The following is a 21384-nucleotide window of genomic DNA, read 5'->3' on the forward strand; positions in this document are numbered from 1 at the left end:
CATTTGGTTTTATTTATTTTTTTTAAAGATTTTATTTATTTGACAGAGAGAGAGAAAGAGAGATGAGGGAACACAAGCAGAGGGAGTGGGAGAAGGAGAAGCAGGCTTCCTGCGGAACAGGGAGCCCGATGCAGGGCTGGATCCCAGGCCTCTGGGATCACAACCTGAGCCGAAGACAGATGGTTAACGACTGAGCCACCCAGGTTCCCCTCTCATTTGGTTTTAAAACACATGTCCTGATGTGTACTAAGTGTAAGAAGGGTGATGGATGTCCCAAAGTCAAGGGAGCTATATTCCCTGGGTGCTTGTTAGCAAAGGCAAGTCTCTTACCTGCCCCAGCCTCAGTCTCCCTATCTGGGATGTGGGATGAGCAGAGCTCATGTGGCTGCTTCACTTTAAAGTGCATCCCGAGCCCTATAGGATGGGGGGTGGTGCCAGTAGGTTGGACCTCAGCAGCCGTCCCCGGGTCCTGCAGGGGGACGGACGTGGAGGCTGTGGCCTGGGGAAACACAGAGGAGGCAGAAGACAAGGCGTTTAGCCAAGGAGGCCCTCGCTGCAACCCGAGAATGAAGCAGGGGAGAAAGCAGTAGCGAGCCCAAGCAAATGAGAGAACCAGACAGCAAGGACAGGTGGAGAGGCCAGGAGAGGAGGAAGGCAGGCACTTTGGGGCTCTCCGGAGAAGTCTAGGATGGGGGGGCGAGCACTCCTGCCATGTGGGGCCACGTGTGTCTACAAGGTGGAGGCCGGCGGGCAGATTTTAATTTTGTATAATAGAGCGAAAGAGAGCGGTAAAGAAGGCTACTTAGAAAACAGACATTTTTATAGCCCAGAACTGGGCAGGTATCAGCAGTTTCCTCTGCCTTGGTCAGTCTGTAAAGCAGACTCCCTCTTGTTGGGGTTAAAGGCGTCCTTCCGTCTCGCTGCCGCAGCCCCCCGGCCACACGGGCCTCCTCCCCGCCGCACCGGTGCTCTGATCGTCTCCCTTTCATTATGCATCACCGAGACGCCGTCTCTCATGTCTCACTGTTTCAATGAGAGTCTGGCAAGTATTATATGTAGCGCAGTGCTTGTTGGATACATCTGGCATTTTTGTCTTTGCATAGTGGGTTTGCAACGGGGTGAAAAACAACAAAAAACAAAACCTTGGTTCTCTGTCGAAATTTCTCCATCCCGAGGACTTCTCAAAAAGGGCTTGTGTGAGAACCTTGTACTGGTAGCCTTTGTTTAGGCCAGGGTATTTGTTTTTATTCACTTTTTATTTTATGAGTCGGTAACACATTCACTTGATTGAAAATTCTGTTTAAACATTGACGCCGAGGCACCTTGCCCGCACCACTGTTCGCTCCCCCCTCTACCCATTCCTGGCGGGGGTGTCGCCTTCAGACGGGGCGGCGACAGGCAGTAAGTCTGTGTTGGAGTAAATCGTTTTATTTGGATTTCCTAGATCAGGAACTAATAATATTAGGTCACGTCCCAGACTGGTTAAGTCCTGAGTACGTATCAGACGACCCCTACCATCTTCAGGGTAAAAGGATCTCGAGGGAACAGTCTTTACACGAGGCTGGATCCGCTTGAATAGGGAGAGAAGAGAGAACTGACCGTAGTCCTCATAGTAGGCATTTTACCCTGTTTAATCCGCGCGGCAGCCCCGTGAGATGTGTATTAGTGTCCCTGCTTTAGGATAGAGAGCTCGGCCGGTCCGTGTGCACACTGTGCACAGAGATCCTGTCTTTCTCGAGGGATGTCGGGAAGCAGGACCCTCGCACCTCGTGGTGGGACACCCACACTGGGAGTACAGCCACTGGGGTGTGGGGATCCGGCCGGAAGGCTGTGTCCTGCGCCGGGATTCTGATCCCCAGGCTGTTAGTGGAAGAGCCGTGTTCATTTCATGGGGCTGCACCCTGTTTCTGACTCAGCCCCCCCGACCCCCGAGCTAGAAACCTGAGCTGGAGGCAGTCCCCTTGCTTGTCCACATGCCCACCTCTCTGCTCCCTGAGTTGGGGAGTCACAGGGCAGGTGTGTGTTTCACCTCTGCTTGGCCAGTGTTTACTGAGCCCCTGCTAGGAGCCGGGCTCCCCGGGGCTGCCCCCAGAGAGCCCGCTCCCTGCCTGCTCCCTGGCTCTGGAAGAGCACTCGCTCCCCAGGACCCCTCCTGAGCTCTCCTTCTGGGAACCCTACTCAGTGGAAGAGTCGCAACAGTGAAGCCCATGTCTGCTTTGCTGCTTCCTATTTTACCCCAAAGCACTGTCTCTGGGATGGATGTTTCCCGTTTCCCCGTTCCGCATTCCTGGGACGGAGCGCTGATGACAGTGGCTTCCTGGGTTGCTGCTCGGAGAACTCGCCAGGGTGGCTCCGTCAGGAAGGAGTCCCTCTTGGGCAAATGATCCTAATTCTTATAAAATGGTACCATTCTCGGGCTCGACCCAGGATCCTTGGAGGCTGAGCAAGAGGGGAGTGTGGGTCTCCCCCAGGACCCCCTGCCGCCTTCCCCATCCATCCTGCCTTTTAAGAAGCCGGCTCTGTCAGCCTGACCCCCTCCTCCTCCTCAGCCCCCAGTCTGCTAAACTGTTCTAGAACATTCTCTGCCATTCAGGGCCTCAGTGCTTGCAGCCGTGTCTCTTTCCGACTGGAGGCCTTGCAGTTGTTAAATTTGTCCCCTCTCTGGTACATTTTGCCTTCCTTTTTTTTTTTTTTTCTTTCTTCTTTTTTAAACTTATTCTTTCATTTGGCAAATATTGACTGCCTGCCTGTGATGTACCCCAACACCATGTAAAGTGCTGGGAATTCTGTAGCAAGCAAAAGGCAGGCCCTGCTGGAGCTTACGGCCCACGGGGAGACGCACCGACCTCGCACACTTGCACACACACGCGAACTGCAAACCAGGGTTGCTTCCACAAGGCACACGTGGTCTGGGGAGCTGGGCTCACCCACTTTACAGTCTCTTCCGGGGTGGGGTGGAAGAGGATGGGGTTGGGAAAGTGGTATTCATTTGGAGATCTGACAGTTTGATGGCGGGGAGCAGGGACAGGCCACCAAGCAGAGGGAACAGCCGGTGCTGAGGGTCCAAGGGAAAGGAGGGGGCCGGGCCTTCTGGGGACAGCAGAGAAAGGCCCGTGTGCCCTGCCAGTCTTATCTGAGGCCCCCTAGGAAGCCACCGGAGGCTCTGAGCAGGGAATGACAAGCTCAGATCTGGGCAGTGTTCCCTCTCTTGGAGGGGGTGTGTGTGTCCTCCGCACACATACAGCTCCCCCAGCTCCGTGGTCATCGGTGCCCCCGGGGAATGCTGAGCACCTAAGTCTTGGACCGCCCGTATGACTCCAGGATCCCTGCCTTCCTGCCTTTTGTTGTGCTGTTTTTCTCCGTTCAGTTCATCCACTGCCCCTCCGTGGAGAGGGTCCCTGCCGAAGGCTGTGTCACTTCTGTGGCAAGTGCGTCTTTGTTGAGCGGGTGCTTACTGCTGGCCCCTCCGTGCCATCCCATCACAGAATCCTGGAGCCGGCACTCAGACTCTGGTGGCACTCGCTTTGAATCAAAGATTGTGAGCAGGAAACCGATGGATGAGCGCCAGGTGTCTGCAGAGGGCACTTGGGAAACGGGTCAGACTTGGTCTTCTATCTAAACTTGAAATTAAGCGAGAGCTGTAGCATTTACTCTGGGTGTTCTGCAAGGTTTTCCTTTAAATATCACCCTTGGTCAGTGCACACACCCACCAACAGAACAAAATGCACTTCCTGCAGCTCCGCGGGGAGCAGTGCTCTGGGAAGGGGGGGCAGTCAGTTTTTCCTTATCCGTCCATCAGAGCCTGCATCCCATTACAGGGAAAAGAAGGGAGATTTGGAAAGATAAAGGTGTACTTTTTAGCAGACGGCATTACACTTAGGTGCTCAGAATTCCAAAGGTATGAAGGGGAGAAGGTGAGAGCATCTCCCTGCTGGCCACTGGCCTGCTTGTCCAGTCTCCTCCCAGCATAGAGGGTGGTACCCACATCTTGTACCTATAGAGCCTTCCAGAGGCATCTCGTGCATATGCAAGTACAGGAAATGTGTGCACACCTTCCTGTCCGCTCGCGGTGGGTGTCTTGGTCACTGTTGGTGGACACGTTTGGGGAAATGGCCTTTACGTTTCTATCTGAACCCACGTATTTCCATGTTGGCCTGTTCCTCTTGGGTCTCTGCCCCCTCCCCCACCCGGGGGGGGTGTTGCTGACCAGGCTCCTGGTTCCTCTGAGCCCTGTTCTTGGTCTCTGACAGCACCTACCTCATTGACTGTGCCAGGGACTCGGTGAGCCCCAGTGGAGGAGAAAGAGGGTAATGGGGACCTCGTCCCTCTCACCCATGGGCCCCAGCCGAGATGGGCATCTTTCGTGAAAACTCGGAATGCTTTCTTGGTAGAAGTTATGTTCTCTTCCAAACCTCGGCTCTGTTTTGGTTCCTTGGGCCCGGTCCCTTCTGTCTTGTTGCTCTTCTGTGCCTGCCTGGTTCCTTGGCTGGACTATGGGCACCTGGAGGTCGGAGTCAGCTTCTGATTCATCTGTACATCCCTGGAGCCCCCGTCCTGGGTGGCAGACTAAGTTCGGGCCACCCAGGTCAAGTGCGGTCAAGTATGTGGCTCTGATAGTACAGGATAGTACGTGCTCTTGATGGATCATGTCCCGTGCCACAAATTGAACATGCTTATCTTAATTTTTATTTCTAGAGAGGGAACGTCATTTACCCAGAACCACACAGGTTACAGTAGGGATGGAGCCTGGATTCCAAACCAGGCTTCTCCGAGGCCAGTGTCTGAAGGGTCTTCGGATGTTCTGTGTTGGGGTCTGGGCAAGGGGGCGTGACGGAAGTAGGCTGGTCGGTGGTCGCTTGGGCTCCTTACGGCCCTGTCTAGCCAGAACAGCTTCATTGGTCCCCCGACCCTGTTGCTGGAAAGGAAGCAGAAAAAGCCCCGGGGACTACCCCATGGAGAAACTGGGGTTGCCTTGTCCTTTTTGTTTGAGTCCTCGTAGTTTTACCGAGAAAGCCATTTGGAATTCATATTCAAGATTTGCTGTTTGATCGGCTTGTCAGGTGAGCCCGAAGGAAACACCAGATGAACTAATCCTTGGAATGAAAGTCAGAGATAAGAACCAGAGAATACTTTTCTTGCTCCAGCCCAGGGGTGCAGGGGGAGAAGCCGAGAGGGAGCAGGGGGCTGAGGTGGGCCTGGCCTGGGAGCATTAGGAGGGGAGCCTCAGAGAAGTATTGCGGGTACCCGTCGGTTTAATTACCGTCCCCGCCGGTTTAATACAGACAGACAGGGGACGTACATACTCCAAAGGTGAGCAGTTTCAGACTGATCAGTGACGTTAGGAAGACTCGTTTATTTTGGGGAAAATTTTCTTTTAAATAGGCAATTAGTGGCACTTTGTAATTTTTGTGGTGAATACATCTTTAACACTGGCTGAGAGGCTGGCGTTCCAGCAGAGAGAAAGTGAAAACGTTAGGAGCTTTGCCCTTGGAGGATCCCTCCGAAAAAGAGGAAGAGCATCCCAGAAATTCTTAGCGGCGAGGCCGGCAGGATTGCAGGCATCCGCAGCTCTGTGGCAGCCCCCCGTCTCCCAGCAAGGACTGTGCCTGTGCACACACAGCCTTGGCTCCAAAGCCACTGGTCTGGCTCTGGACCTCGTCACCTCTTGGCGCCGATTGCCACTTGGTGACTTGGAACAAAAATTGCAGTTTCTGCATCCAGGTGCCTGTCCATGTAAAACGCTTTTCCAGGATGATTTCCACCTCTTTCGGCCTCGTTGGAAGTGCCTGTGTGCCCAGAGCCCATGGTTTTGCCGCCAGCCCTGCCACCTCCCCGTCCCTTTGGACCTGGGGCTGTCGGATGTTTAGAATCTTTCTTAATCATTTCGAGGGGACGCCTTCCTCTGCCCTTCCCCAGGAAAGTCCTGGACCGGGTGAGTGGTATTTTCTGCAACTGGCCACCTCCTCCTTGTTCCTAAGCCCCGAGACTGGCCAGTGTGCAGCGTGTTGTGCAAGAAACAGCTGTTGTTTTGACAAAGGACGGGCTGGCCTGCCTTTTTGAATTACCAGAGTGAGTCAAGAGGTCATTTATTCCAGGCCTCTGCTCTTGGGCAGGTGGACAAGGAGGGACCACGAACCCGCGTGTATGGGACGCATGATGTAAAATATATTTCTGTATGTAAATCTGTATTTTTTCACATTAGCAGGATTTAAGAAATTAACATATAGTACAGGTTTTCTAATTATGTAATACATGCACGCGGCTAAAATAGTCAAAAGATACAGTTGACCCTTGAACATTGAGGATTGGGGCTCCAACCGCCCGCATGGTCAGAAATCCACGTCTAACTCTGGACACCCCTGAAACTTAACTACTCAGAGCCTGCTGTTGAGTGGAAGCCTGCGCATAGCTTAAATAGTCGATTAACTCGTATTTTGTATGTCACGGGTCGTATTCCGTATTCTGCAATAAAATAAGCGAAAGAAAAGAAAATGTTATTAAGGAAACGAAAAGGAAGAGAAAATACATGTACGGTGTCGCGTTACAACAAACCCACACCTACCTAAGTGGCCCCGCAAAGGTCAAACCCGTGTTCTTTGAGGGTCAGCCGTCCGGTGAAGGGCATGTCCATCTCTCCCCTCCCTCCCCCCACCCAAAGCCTTCTCAGAGCCAAGCAGTTACAAGTATCTTTTGTATATTTCTGGAGACAATCAGAGCTTATGCAAGGGTATGTAGAGAGAGCCTTTCAAACAGTACAAGCATTGTTTTGCACTTTGCTCTTTTTGCTTAAATATGTCTTGAAGATCATCCCGTCTCCTAGTGCGCATGGAGCTTTTTTTTTTTTTTAAACCATTGCCAAATGGTCCTTGAGTGGATATGTGGGTGCACTCTTGTTGGATACTGAAGTTGGTTCCCAGGTTTTGCTTCCCCTGCCCCTTTGTGAGGTTTTAGTGCTTTTCAGATGAGGGGACTCTCCATGCTTTTTTTTTTTTTTTAAGTGACTCAGGGACTGAGGATTCTGTATTTTAGGGCCCCACCGCCACCTCCCCTAAACCCATTAAATTCCCTTGTTAATGTGTCATTACGTTTGACACTTTGAGAATAGGCAGGCCGGGTAGATAATAAAACAGTATTTGGCTTATGTTTAATAGCTGTCTCTTCTCTGTGTTGTCCCAACAGCCTTAGAAAGCCTCAGTGTCCTTCATAAGGACTCGGGGGAGGTTTTGCGAGGGACCCGGTCAAAGATTGTGAGCCCTAAGTCCGACTGGGCAAGCACAACCTTTCCTTGCTGTGCCAATCTGTTTCCACGGTGGCGGGTGGTGGCGTGGTATTAAATTTGGGGCCCCCCCGTTGGTTTCTCATGTGGACGTGCATATGTCTGCATGCGTGGGGAAGGGAGTGTGGCAGGCCTGTGGCGGGTCCCCAACTACCAGCAGCAGGTCACCCCAGGCGCACTGGCCCTGTGGCTCCACGACGAAGGTGGGTTTGCTGTCTCCCACCAAGCGACCTGTCCCGGGCTCAGCCATTCTGAGTTGGCCTTTCTGACAGATGTGCCCGTGAGGCTCCTTGGCACTGGGCTGGGCTGGACTCCAGGGAGAGGGACATGTAGGGACCCCAGGGCTCTTCCATGTCTCCTGCAGCACTGCCCCCACTGTCCCCACGCTGGTCCCCCTGGATAGGAAGGTGTCGTCGGGAGGGGGGCGGTCAGGGCCGGGCCGCACGGTCACCTCTGTGACCCCAGCGTCCAGTGGCTCCAGCAGACTGGGTGACACCCCCTCCCAGGAAGGAGGGTCCTCCTTGAAAGCGGTCCCGAGCTCTTTGTTTTTCTCCACGTTTTCTGCATCTGCGGGCAATGGGAACCAAACATCAACTCGACTTTTTCTGTCATGTTTCAATATTGGCGTTGCTCCCCACTTCTTGAAGCCTCCTTTTATAACTTCTGCTGCTGCCGCTTAAATATAGCCGCCGAAGTCCTCCTCCTAACCAGATTGTTTATATTTTTGAAAAGCCTTCTGCTTCTCTGCGATTGCTCCCTCTTCCCCGTCTCCGTCCCCGCAGCGCCACATGGGTTTCGGTTGCTCTTTTTTTCCTGCCTTCACTCGACTGGGATGTGTTTCAAATGTGGTCTATCAAAATGTGCAGTGTTTCCCTCTTTTCTGCAGTAGCTTTGACATCTGTTCTTGAATCCTAGCCCATGTTATTCTTTTGGACTTGTTTGCCCAAGATTTGCTGTAATGCCAGAAACACGAAAGGGGAGAGCGTGGTGGTGGGGGGGTGTATGCGCACCCCCCCCACCCTTAAAACTGTCTGCCATTCCCCAGTCGACAGCACGCTGGATGTTGGCTCCAGCGCCCTGTTGTCTCGTCTGGCAGTGGCCCACCCTGGCGGGCACAAGTGGAGTGCCCACCAGGAGGCCCTACAGACCTACTGGGGTTATTTCCGCCCAAAAGAGAAACAGGCGGGATTTGGTGGGGTTGGTGGAGGGTGCGTGGAGGGGAGAGGCACATGCTTCCTGGGATCTCTGTCTCTGACTTCCCTTGCCTTTCGGTCTGCCATTGGGTCCTTGCTCTGCCGGGCCTCGGGGGAGGGGCCGTACCATAGAGAAGCCACGTGGAGCAGCCGCACTGTATCCTAAGCAGAATGTGCCGGTGTGTGTCTTTAGTCACGAAGTCCACTCAGTGAGAAAAGCGGCCTTTCGGTGGCTACGGCGGCATGTCCTCATGCCCCTGCTGTCAGCCAGGACACCACTCTGGGCCCATCTGCCACAGCCTTGTTTGAAACCGGTCCTGCTGACAGCTCCTCCCAGAATTCCCGAGGCCAGGGCACAGGTTGTCTCTGCTTTGAGTGTCATTTTGTCGTGTGGACAGAGGTCCCCTTCCAGGGGACCTGCTCTTGGCAGCTCTCAGGGTGTCCGTGCGAGGAAAATAGTTGGAGGAAAACCGTTGTTTCCAGGTGCCTCATTTTCAGAGTTGACCACATACCGCAAATCACGATTCTTGGAAATAGGCTCTTAAAGGTCTCCCTGAAAGCGAGTAGCAGGTTAATTCGGATAGTCCTGGACGTGATACGCCACCAAAGATCCAGCCCACGCGGTTGAAGACAGACAGATTGCAGGGTTTAGTGGAGAAAAACGTTTCGGCGCGTTCTGTCCTGGAAGTAGGTGTTTGTGTGTGTGGAAACAGGGCACACCAAGCTGAGCCATTCGGGTTTTCTGGGACCAGTGCATGGACTGGAGGGGAACTGCCTCAGTATCCACTTCCTCCCCACCGCCGCCTCCAGCCCCCTCTGCCCGGGAGCCGAGACTCCCCATAGCCACGGGGGCCCCCTCCTGGGTTCTGCCAAAGGCAGATGTGGTCTCCTCTGGTTCGCAGCGCAGTGACGATCTGGTCCTCTCTTTCGTGTCTCCGCAGAGGGAACTCGATGCCACCGCAACAGTACTGGCGAACCGGCAAGATGAAAGCGAACAGTCCAGAAAGCGACTTATCGAGCAGAGCCGCGAGTTCAAGAAGAACACTCCAGAGGTGAGGCCGCAGTACCGCCCCGGTCTCGGCGCGGGGGTCTTCCCGTTCCCGTCCGTATGCGGGAGCCGCGGTGCAAGCATTGTGTCCCCAGCAGGCTGTGTGCCCCTCTGCGGGTGGGGGCCTGGGGCTGTCTGGACAGGAGAAAGCACGAGCTCATTCCAGAGGCAGACACTGGCCTGGCTGGGTGTTGGCGGGCACGTGGCCAGCGGCGTAGCCCATCTGGGCGTCCAGCCTCCGCGCTCCTTGCCCACGTCTGTAAGCACGCCGCCCCAAGTCCTCGGGAGCGCCGAGCACGAGGGCGTAGTGGGATGGGGCGTGGGGGTCCTCAGAGGGCCCCTTCCCTGGCGTGGTATCTGCAGGCCGCACGTATCTGAGAAGGCTGCCTGCAGACCAGACATTTAGTCGGGTAGGGCCTGTGAGACGCTTGTTTCCCGAAATACGCTTTAAAGGGCACTGCAGACGTGCTCCTCACGAGCTACTTTTTCTGCTCTCTCTTGTAAGTGCGTGTTGGAAAGACAGTGTTTTGGGGGGTTCGGGAAGCATCTTCCCCGTCTGTTGCCCAGGCCCCTCGTTCCCTCGGTCCCTCTCAGAGGCTTTTTAAGACGTGAAAAGCAAGGAAAGTTTGAGAGACAGTTGAACAGACGTGGGAATTGCGTTCTGGGAGCTTCCGCCAGTCTGGCCCGCAGTGGTTCTCGTGCTGTGGGGCCCTTGCCCCAGCCTGCCGCTCCCCCAGCTCAGGTGAGAGCAGACCACAGCCGCCCACATGCCTCTGTGGGGGACACGGAGCAGGTCAGGAGGGGAGGCTGCCGCTGCCGCTGAGGTGCCCGGTACTTCTGAGAAATCGAGGCACGATGGGAACTGTCCGAAGCAGACCCGTTTCTGGTGGGCCAGAGTAACTCGCTGTTTGAAGGCGGGGATGGGGGAGCCGCTGCGCTCCATGGTCCGCCTCGTCTCGAGTGAAGACCGGAGCCCACGGAGCAGCCAGGCAGCAGGACCCCCTTCCTTCAGGCGCTGCCCTCCTGTCAGGGCCTTTCAGAGCAGGCCTTCCAGGAGGGTCCAGCTGTGGGGTCTCCCGAGCTCTCCTCCTTGTCCTTGACCCCGTGTCCCCTGGCCGACCCCCTTCACCTCTGTCTCTCCAGCCCTTCACACCGTTCCAGTGACGAGCTGTCATCTGCTCTCCTGGGTTCTTACTCCCCTTCCCTTGCTGACCGTAAGTCCAGGGCTCTCCATAGAAAGCGTAAAGCAGAAGGTCAAGGTCATCCTTCCCAGGCAGCAGACAATAAGTAAATGTGGCCCGTCCTGTGGTAAGTGGTGGGAGGAGGAGGAGTGGAGAATTGCGTTCCTGGATGTTCCTCCGGAGGCCCAGGCTCCTGTCAGATCCCAGGGCTGGAGCCCATCCCGCCGCTGAGGGCCCAGCTGGTAAATTCTGGGGACAGCCCCTCCACTGACGTGGAAACCGGGGATCGGCTCCCAGAGCTTGAGGAAGCCCCACCTGAACTGTGGCATTTTCTCCCCCGATCCAGTAAATAGGAGAGGCTCAGGGAAGAAGCAGCTTGGGTGGTAAATGCCATTTGGGGCGTTTCTTTGCCGGGCACGTTTTGAGACACTGTCTTCCTTGGAGAAGCGGGCCCAGAGCACACCTGGGAGTGGACCGAAGGTTGCGGTCCTGCTTGCTCCTGGCCTTCGCCGGCGGGTCGAGGCTAGTGCTTGCTCAGGCTGCTTCTGCGGGAGGAGAGTCCCACTGCCACAGGAGATCCTGGGAAGCTGGGGAGGCTGAAGCTGCTTGCAGGCCCTGCGCCGCCTCCCCTTGCATTTTCCCATCCCGGGTCTGTCCTTGAAATCTGGGTGGGTCCCTGTGGGAACGCCGGGGCCAGAACAGGTGGAGAAGGCGGGTTCACTTAGGCCACCAACCAGCCAGAATTCTCCAGAGAGGAAGCCACTGGAGGCCAGACTGGGGTGGGGGGGCGGAGCGAGGAGCTACAGTGGGGTCCTCTGGGGTGTGTGGGGGGCAGGTCTGGTGAGTGTGGGGTCTGCAATCCAGAAGGGCTGTTCTGTTGTCTGTCTGGGTCTCAGTGCGGGGGCCCGGGTGTTTCTCCAGCATCGGTTCTTCCTGTGGCTCTCCGCTGGCCGGCGCTCCGCCCCTGACCAAGTTAACGCAGTCGAGGGAGCTCTTACAGAGATTGGGCGTGTAAAAGTGAAGGCTGCTTAGAACTTTGTCCTCAGGGGTAAAAAATAATAATAATAATAATAAAATAAAAATCAGCTTGTTGGCGGGAGAGGCATCTCCCCGGGGTGGACACACACCAGGACCCTCACGCCTCCCAGAGCTGGGAAGAAGGAGCAGGCCCTTGTTCCGGGGCGGACAGCGTGGCAGGGCCGGGGCCAGGACTGTGCTGCCGGCTGACGAGAAGGCTACGGTCCGTCTCTGCTGTGGGGAAGCAGAAAGTACGCTCCGAGTGTCTGTGAACAGCTAGTGGGGCCGGCGCACAGGTCAGGCACCGGAGAAGAGGCAGAGGTGATGTGAGTAGGGTTGTCTCCCGACGGGGAGGTTGTATTTTCCCGCCTGGCCCTGCCCCAAGGGCAGCTGGAAAAGCTCCAGTGCAGAGGGCAGGCTGGGCTCCGCAGGTGGGCTCCGCGGGCGGCCTCCTAGTCCTTCCAGGCACCAGACACCAGAGCACTGAGGAGCAGGCGTCCCGCTGGCCAGAGCCTCGAAGGTTTCTCACGTGAAGGACTTTTTTTTAAAGTGTCCATCTTCTGTCATTAAATGAATACATTCACAGTCGGTTGACGTTACTGCGACGTCTTTTTAGCCCCCGGATTGTAAGTCAACATGAAGAACGTCGCAGTTACTTCAAAAATAACGTTTTATATGTTGCTTTGATTCAGAAAAAGAGTCCCTTTCAAAGAAAAATGGTTTTTAATTTTAACTTTGCAACAAAGCATCCATTCCCTGTCGAATTAATAATTGAGAGTTGAACATAAAAGATGGGGGCATTTCTAGGTTCTGTCACTTTCCGTACAGATTACCTCAGGTGACTTACTGCCTGGTGGCTCTGGCAGACTTCTGAGCCTCCCAAAGTCTCAGTTTTGCCACCTCTCCAAAGTGTGATGAGGGGGCCCAGCTCGCCAGGTTGCCCTGTGTGCGTGTGCGTGTCTGTGTGTGTGTGCGCGTGCGTGTCTGTGTGTGTGTCCCTGTGTGTGTGTGTGTGTCTGTGGTGTTTGTATGTGTGTGGATTTGTATGTGAGTGGTGTGGATTTGTGTATGTGTCTTCGCGCGTGAGCGCATGGAGGGCTTCGCGCAAGCCTGGCATCTAGAATCCAGGACTGTATGTTGCTGCTGTGAACTTGGAACATACCCTCTGGAGGTTTCTGCTCTTTAAAGCTAGCTCGGGGAACTTTAAAACAACACATCAAATGCAGGTGGTTTTAGCCTGAAATATTTCCAGGGTTGTTTTGTGGTAATAGGTCATCATTTTACAGATATTTCTTGAATACCTTCCATGTGCCAGATGGTTCCCCCCGAGCACACAGTCCTGCCCGTACTCTTGAACAGCTCCTTATCTTCCTCCCCAGCAAGCACAACATCCTTACCTGGCCTGAGAAGTGCTAGGAAAGGTACAACTGGAACCTTCCGAGAGCGCACACTTGTCCCCCAGCACTCGGCCGAGCTGTGACTTGAGCCCTGGCGCTGTGGGCCCTCAGTTGGTGCCCTGACCCTTGGGGCGCCGGGGCGGAGGGCAGCGCAGGCCCCTGTGGTGGGGGCCTGGGGCGCTCGCCAGGGACCACAGGCCCAGCCCACCGGCCGCACTGTTGGAACAGGATGGTTGGCTCGCAGAAGAACGGTCCTCAGGGTCACATTTGCTTCCACAAAGAGCACGGGCTCTTGTTTGTTCTTTTACAGCTCTTTTCAAAGGGAAGAATCTTCCTTTGCATGGGCGGGAGGGGCAGGAGAAGAGGGGAAGCAAAGACCCGGGGTGCATGGCTTTCGTCGTGAAACCATACTCAGGGCCCGCCTGTGTCCTGTCCGTGTGTCCAGCTGCTGCCCCGGAGTCCCTCTTAGGCACGTGTCTGCCCGACTTGACTGGATTCGATTTATGCTTCCTGTCAAAGGGGCCACATCATCTGAGCCGCCGTTCGGCGGTTCTCGGGGGTCCTTTGTGCCCCGACGTCCTTGTGCCTCGACAGCTCTGGCTGCCCAGAGCGTTTAGTCGTCACGACACTTGGCCCAGCGCGTTCGCATTCCCGGTCGTGTTTTCCGCATCCCTCTTGCCCACGTGCTGGGCCCGTCTTGCCCCCATTGTCGCGACAGAGCCTGGCACAGCCCTGACCATCATGGGCCCGGCTGCCTGGGGTCCTGGCCAGGACCCACCGCCCCTTGCCCGCGTGCCACGGTCTATGCTGGAAGACGGCCCTGGGCCTGCTGCCAGCCCGCACACCCGGCTCCGTGACCGGGACGTTCTCTTTGCGGCTGACCTGACTGCCTGCTCGCCGGCATCCTTGTCCTGAGTGGCACGGTCTTAGCTTGCCCTGGTGTCCCAGGCGAGAGTGCTCTTCTGAATTTGACATTCTTGGGAAGCTGTTGTACAAAGTACAGGGTCATGTCGAGGTACGACTCGGAAAGAAACCTTCGTGCCATCGGCAGATGGAGCTAGGCCTGTGGGTCCCTTCACACCTCTGCCAGGTGAGGCCCCAGGCTGGGGTGGGGGTGGGGGTAGGACCTTCTTCAGGAAAGCCAAGGTCATCTCTGTATTGATCAGGAGGGACTGTGGGAATAAGAAAAGAGAGCATGGCGCTGATCACGGTGGCTGTCCCATGCAGGACCCCCCACGCCCCTGTTGCCAGTGAGCTGGGGGCGCTTGTGGGGGAGGGTGTAGGACGACACTGGCGGCTTCGGGAGTCCTTGTGCACTCCCTGTGAGAGGAGGAGTCGGCGGGGGGGCGGGCAGTAATATATAGCCGTGGCCCAGGCCCAGATGCATTCGGTCACTGCCTCTAAGCCTTTATATAGCCACTGCAGGGAGTGACTCAGCCTGGAAAAAGAGAGTCACTTCAAGCTGCAGCTCAGATGGACACGTCCTGCACGGGCTGCCTTGAGCCCATGTGGCCGGGACTCCGCGGGAGGCTGGGGGCACCCGCAGGGGCCCCGGGCAAGGCTGGTGTTGCCACTGCAGCGTGGAGTCGGGATGGGGGGCGGTCCCCGGGCTCACACGTGACTCCCTGTGCCTTTGTGACCGTCTCACTGTGCTTTGACGCTGTTAGCAACGACCGGCAATGTTTGCATTGAGCAGCGAGCGAATTTTCCACCCTTCTTTTCCTACAAATGCACAGACTCCAGAGGCCGGCCACACTCTCCAGTTGACCGCTGTTTCATATTTTAACCACCTTTTTGTTTTTTGGCTTCTGTCCTCCTAAGACTCTGAAAGCAGTGCACACAAAAGATTGGAAACAGCAGCGTAAATTCCCGTATATCTTGTAGGACATGGGAGTGCGTTCTTCGGAGACCCACGGTGCCCACTGACACACTGTGACTTTCACAGAGGAGGGTACACCAGACGTGCCTCTCGGGACTTGGGCCTTTCAGGGAGGGCTGTGATGGGGGAGGCGGCCTGCAAGTCTGGAAGACTGGGGGGTACAGGCTGGACACCAGCTAGACACCCCTACCCCCAGCACAGAGCTCGTGTTGGGGGCCTGGGGACCAGCAATGTTAGTATAGTTCCACTTCCGAAGGGCAAGGCCTCTGTGTCCAGCTATGCATTTGGCGTTCCGTGGACACTTGACGACAATTGTAACATAAAAAATCCTACCATATTTATAACATTTATTTAGGAATCTTTTCTTTACAAAACAGAATTCTTAAAAATGCAAATTGCTCTGCAAGATTCATTTCTCAGACAGGCAGCTAACAACACTGTATTTGATGCTTCAGTTTCATTTTTTTTGTGCAGAATTAAAAAAAAAAAAGAATTTAAGAAACGCCTTTCTTTGGCGATTCTTCAAAATGTTAAACGTAGCGTTACCCTGTGACCTGGCGTTTCCACCCCTAGGTATATATCCAAAAGAACTGAAAACGGTTCCACACAAAAACTTGCCCACGAATGTTCATAGCGGCATCATTCAAAATAGCGCAAGAGGAAAAGCACCCCGAGTGACCATCAACAGGTGAACTCCTAAAGGAGATGCGGTCTGTCCAAACAAAGGAGTATTATTCAGCTATAAAAAGGAGGGAAGCACTGATACCTTCTCCGGCATGGATGAACTTTGAGAGCATTATGCTAAGTAGAAGGACCCAGATGGAAAATGCCACATGATTCCATTTATACAAAATGTCAAGAACAGGCAGATCCATAGAGACGGAAAGTAGACAAGAGGTTGCCGGGGGAAGGGAGTGAGTCCTAATGCTTACAGGGTTTTGTTTCTGGTGTGGAGAGAATGTTCTGGAATTGAGTAGTGGTGACGGTTACACAACTCTGTGAATATGTCCGACACCACTGAACTGTGTACTTTAAAGGGTAAACTCTACGGCATGTGACTTTCCTCTCCAACGTTTTTGCTTAATACCTTTCTTTGTAGGGGTAGGAAATTATTCATCTGTCCTCTCTGATACCCTGGAGAAATGCCCCCCAGAGAAGTATCTGGTGAATTTTCATTTAGGCAGCACAGACTTCATTTCTAAAAGGCCACTCCTGTACCTAGCCAAATTATAAAGCTCAAATAATCAACTCGGATGTTTAATCATTCTAGAATCACCCACTGTTAAGTTACAATAAGACTTTAACTAGAAAAAGTTTAAAAATTAAAAGTGAGCTTTTTTTTTAACAGTTACCAATTAAACACTGTAAGCTAGTTTATCTACCCAAGAGGTTATTTCCTCTTTGGGGTCCCTTGGTAAGAAAACCTGCCTCGAGCATGAGGGGGTGATGGGTACAGGTCATTGCAAAGTCAGCCCCAAGTCGGTCAGTGGCTGGTGGCTCTGTTGTCCGCCCCGCGTTCCCGGCAGAACTGGCAGCACAGCCTAAGGCACCAGGAGGCCCGTGGAGCAGGCGGATTGGCTCGGGTGCAAGCAGATTGGGCGGGAGTCCAGTGCTCACCCCTCCGTGTACAGGAATACTTCGGGGGGTCGCGTGAGAAGCGTGTGAGATGCCTGGAAGCTAACTGTCCAGCCCCACGCCGGAAGGGGATGCAGTGGATATTCGGGCCGGGGATCTTGACCAGGGTCACTAAGCATTCCCAGACCCGGACCTGTCTCTGTGTGCGGGACAGATCATGTCCCAGATCCTGGGCGGGTGAAAGGAATTCAGGCGGATGGAGCACATAGTAGGATCTCAGTAAACCTGTCCGCCCTTTGTTCTTTCCTCCCTCCCTCCCTTCTAAGGGTGGTTCTGAGCCCTTGCGGGGGTCCAGGGGCAATCTGAGGTTCAGAGAGATAGCAGGCACTGAGAGAAGGTTCTAGGTCTCATAGAAGGACAGGCAGGCAGTGACCAATGTGTGGTCCCCAGGCAGGATGGTGCAGGTGGCGGTCAGAAGTGACACAGGACACTGGGGAACGAGTGAGGATGGATGGGGTGAGGGCGCTTTGGGGGGTTAGGGCAGTTTTTTGAGTCAAAGATAGAAATCGCCCCCCCAAAGAGTGAATTTGGTCAGGTTGTTTAGAAGTGGGGTCCCTAAAATTTCAGCTCAAAGCCTGATGATCTTTGTTTAAAAATCAGCTACTTTCAGATGTCCCATTTGGTCCCTCTACGTTCTGAGACTGGGATGCTGTTGGGTTTGGATGCTAGGAAGTTCGGTCAGTTTGGGGGATTCCTCCTTTTGTTCCAGTGCCTTTGGCCCAGAAAAGTGAATTCTTAGGTCATCAATGGAGGATTAATCTGTCAGTCTGCGCTGTCGCTGACGCGGGAGCCCCGCCCAAGGGTCAGCAGAGTGGCGTCTGAAAGCCCCCCACCCCCACCGCCACCCCAGGCCACGCTTGCTTCCTGTGAACCCCATGGGGCCGTCTGTCCCGATCACTCCCTGAAACTTGGACAGGGCCGGCGTTCCCTTTCCTTCCTGAGCCTGTGTGTCGCTTCCTTCTGTGTCTTGCAGTCTTTAAAGGGCTATTTTGAGTATAAGAGACAAATTATCTGAGAGTTTAATAACTGTCAAAAGGAAGAGGCTGTAATTAGATGCATGTGGTGTGGAAGTCTGGTCGACACCACGCTGAGCTGTACGACCTCTCTGGGCCTCCGTGTTCTCGTCCAAACTCTGGAGTGATGACAAGTATCCCGGAGTTGCGATGAGTCAGACGACTTGTTGTAGACTATCCAGAGTAGCTTTGGCAGATAGTAGACACTCAATAAATGGTGTGTTGTACGTACGTTATTAAAACCTGATCTTCCGAAAGAATTTGTGTTTGCGAGTATATCGCAAGTCAGAGAGAGAGAGGGAGTGTGAGGGGGAAACGGAGCCGAGATAGTAGCAGGCTCCCCGCCGAGCAGGGAGCCGGACACGGGGCTCGATCCCAGGCGCCTGGGACCCTGACCTGACCCGAAGGCAGACGCTTCACCGACTGAGCCACGCAGGCGTCCCTCCCAAGTGTAGTTTAAGGCCCTAAAGGAACACGAACATTTCAGGATCCTCTTCCAGCATAGATCGGCCTCTGGGCCTGTGCGATTAGAGGCCTGGTTTCTGTTGCAGACTTGAGTAGATTAAACGAAATGAAAACAGGCTGGCTCCATGTGTATAGAGATGGTGGTCTCCCTCTCCCGTGGCGGAGCTCCGCCGTGCGTCAAGGGAAATACACGGGCTGGGCTCGCTCGTCGGAAGCGGTTCTTGACACGTAGCCCCGAACACATCTTTCCGGTCACTGACCTTCCAGGAGATGCATTTTTGAATGGAGGTCGTTCTGGGGAGGGTCTTCTCCACAGACTCCTTTGCTGGGCTCCGGTTGTAAGGCGCGATGACTAAATGTGAAGGCTGTTCAGTTTGGTTGGAATTGTGGCGAACTGTTGATTAATATTTATTATTTCCCAAGAGCAAAGCATTATGCCGAGCACATTACAGACACCTCGCGGCCCCTCGCGGTCACCCTGGGTGGGGAGTGACAAGAGTGCCAGTTAATCGCGTGTCAGCCACCTGCCTACCAGGCAGCAGGCCCCTGAGAACGAGGCTGTCACCACTGTGCGACCCTGTCCCCCTTTAGCTTCTAGAAGCTGACTTTCTGTCTTGCACTAATGTCAGTTGAAAAAGAGACAGTGGGATGGCAGGTCCTGCCGCCCCTGACCGTTGTCGTCTCGAGTGTTTCTTTCCTCGCCAGGGGTAGGGGACTGCGGGCCGGGGTGGGCGTGACTGACCCCTGTACATTGATTAGGCACGGACATGTCAGCTCTCGGTTTGAACTTGCAAACCTGCAGTTGCGTAAAAAGTTAAGTTTACAAGGAGCATTATGAGCCTGCTGTGCAGAGTAGAGTCATTTTGTCTGGAGCCTGGTGTTTTTACCAGACGACCGAAGACCTTAGGATGTCGTCAGTAGAGTGCCAGGAGTGCTTTGTTGGGAATCTGGACCCTCGGATCCCGATTCTGGCTCTGTCGAGGCCCTGATTGGAGAGCCGGGACAGCCAGGTCTCCTCTGCGGTTTGATCAGAGAGAGGAAGCGATGGCATGCTGAGTGGCCGGGCTCTGGGCCTCTGGAGAGTGGGCCCTCCCCGTAAGCCCCAGACTTAGGTGCTGCCCTTTCCTAGCTTGTCCCGTGTACTTGACCTCTTGGGGATTTCCGTTCAGAATTTGTTTTGCATCCAGTTAGGAGTCATGGTGATCCCGCTGTGTGTGGAGTGGATATCCCAGGGTTATTCTTTTTGGAGGGCTCTGGTCGCTGCAGGGACACAGCTTATCTCTAACGCAAAGAGAGGGAAACTGAGGCCCGGAGAGGAGGAGGAAGAAACAGAGCTCCTAAGCGGCGAAGCTGGCGGGAGATTTTCAGTCCAGGCCGCCGGGCGGCCGGTCTTTGCTGGAGCAGGTCCTCAGGGAGCTTTTACAGAGGAGCTCGTGGAGGTGCCCTCCCCTGCTCCTGGGGAGCAGCTAGCCTCCCTGGGGCATGTAGTCGGGAGAACACAGGCTGGGTGACTGCCCCTGACGCACCTGCCAGCTGCCGGAGGCCCCTCCTGGTGGTTCCCTGCCTCACTCACTGTTCCAGCCCCAGAAGGCCAACCGGGCCCCCACTTGGACCCCCCATTTATTCATCTCTTCACTGACTCTGCACCTGGAGTGCTTTCAAGAGACCGCCGCAGAGAGCCTCTGGGACAAGTATCCTGAAATTGGACAGCCGGTGACAGCCCGACACCTTCCCCGTCGCCTTCGTGTTGGGCCACGCAGACCTTGCATTTGTAAGGGATGGGACGCATTTCACCCCTATAAAGGTTTTGCACCAAACAGACCCTGGCCCACGTTGCTTTCAAGAGCTTGTCTGAGGGGGTAGCCACTTAGGCAGAAAGATCCAGAAGGTAGGTGCCCCCGTGCCTCCCCTGAGCCCCACTCACAGTCCTCAGTGTAGAATTTTACCTGCAGTGACTTCATTGTCTTGTACACCAAGCCATGTAACTGGGTTTAAACAGTTTTTGTGTGACATATTTCTAGCATACTGAAAAGTATGGAAAACAAAACATTTTCCTGCCCTTCGTGAAGACCAGATAGATGTCGACATTTTGCCCATTCGCCTCCGATGCCTGGTTTTTTTCAGATAGAAATAACACCTTGCACGCACAGCTTGAATCCTACTTCCATTCCTTCTCCTGCCTTCTTCCCTGTTCTAAAACCGAGGTTTCCTTTCCGTACACTTCTTGCATTCGTGGCAATGTTTATGCTCTCATAAGCCGTGGGCATTGTTGTGCGGATACGCGCGTTTTGCTGTTTATGCAAATGGTATCTTGCTATGTACGTATGTATCCTTTGACACTTGCCTTTTTCACAAATGATACCTTTATTTATTTATTTATTTATTTTTAGAGATTTTTATCTGTTTATTTGAGAGAGAGAACATGAGTATGGGGAGAGGGAGAAGCAGGCTCCCCGCTGAGCAGGGAGCCCACCACGGGACTCCATCCCAGGACCCCAGGATCACAACCTGAGCCGCAGGCAGATGCTTTACTGACGGAGCGCCCCCCCCCCCCCCCCCCCCCCGCCGGCGCCCCTACCAGGCGTTGGCTTTTAGAGAGTTAGTCCTGGGCGCTGCCTGCACACATCCAGTCTGTTCATTTGGGCTGAATGACACAGTGGTTCGCTGTCTGCGGGAACCCCAGAGGACGTCTCCGTCCCCCCACTGAGATGGCAAGTGGAGTTTTGGTTGTTGCCGGACTGTTTCCTTGCGATGATACCCCTCCCCGGGCGTCGTGGCTTCAGGTGTTTCCTGCGGTGGACACCGGAAGTGTGATCACGGTCACAGCCTTGACCAGCTCCATGTGGCCCGAACTTGCTCTTGGTGGTTCGTGCTGTTACCCTCACTGGCGAGCTCCTGGCCATGTCCTCACTGATTTTTGTTGTATTTCCTTATTTCTGATGTGGGTGGACACCCTTTTGTATAATGACTTGCCTGGACAGTGTCGTCTTTTGAGTCTCAACTGCTCGTGTCCTCTGTTTATCTACGAGACTTTTTTTCTTAACCGACTTGCAGGCAGTTCCTGGGCCGTGGCCTGGCCTGTCTTTTCGCTATGTTTACAGTGTCCTTGGTCACCAGAAGATTTTAATTTTGGGGTGCCTGGGTGGCTCAGTGGGTTAAAGCCTCTGCCTTCAGCTCAGGTCATGGTCTTAGGGTCCTGGGATTGAGCCCCACTTCGGGCTCTCTGCTTAGCCTGGAGCCTGCTTCCTCCCCTCTCTCTCTGCCTGCCTCTCTGCCTACT

General features: G+C 54.5%; 1 protein-coding gene across 11 annotated transcripts in view; it reads left to right on the forward strand.

Moving 5' to 3' along the window:
- CUX1 (cut like homeobox 1) overlaps positions 1-21384 on the forward strand; it is a 352520-nt gene that overhangs the window by 66996 nt on the left and 264140 nt on the right. For all 11 annotated transcript variants that reach the window (XM_032328405.1, XM_032328410.1, XM_032328406.1 and 8 more), the window contains exon 2: positions 9411-9521. In XM_032328405.1, the coding sequence (XP_032184296.1) occupies positions 9411-9521 (111 nt within the window). The remainder of the gene's footprint in view (positions 1-9410; positions 9522-21384) is intronic.

The sequence above is a fragment of the Mustela erminea genome, chromosome 20, assembly GCF_009829155.1.
Source record: "Mustela erminea isolate mMusErm1 chromosome 20, mMusErm1.Pri, whole genome shotgun sequence".
Taxonomy (NCBI): Eukaryota; Metazoa; Chordata; class Mammalia; order Carnivora; family Mustelidae; genus Mustela; species Mustela erminea.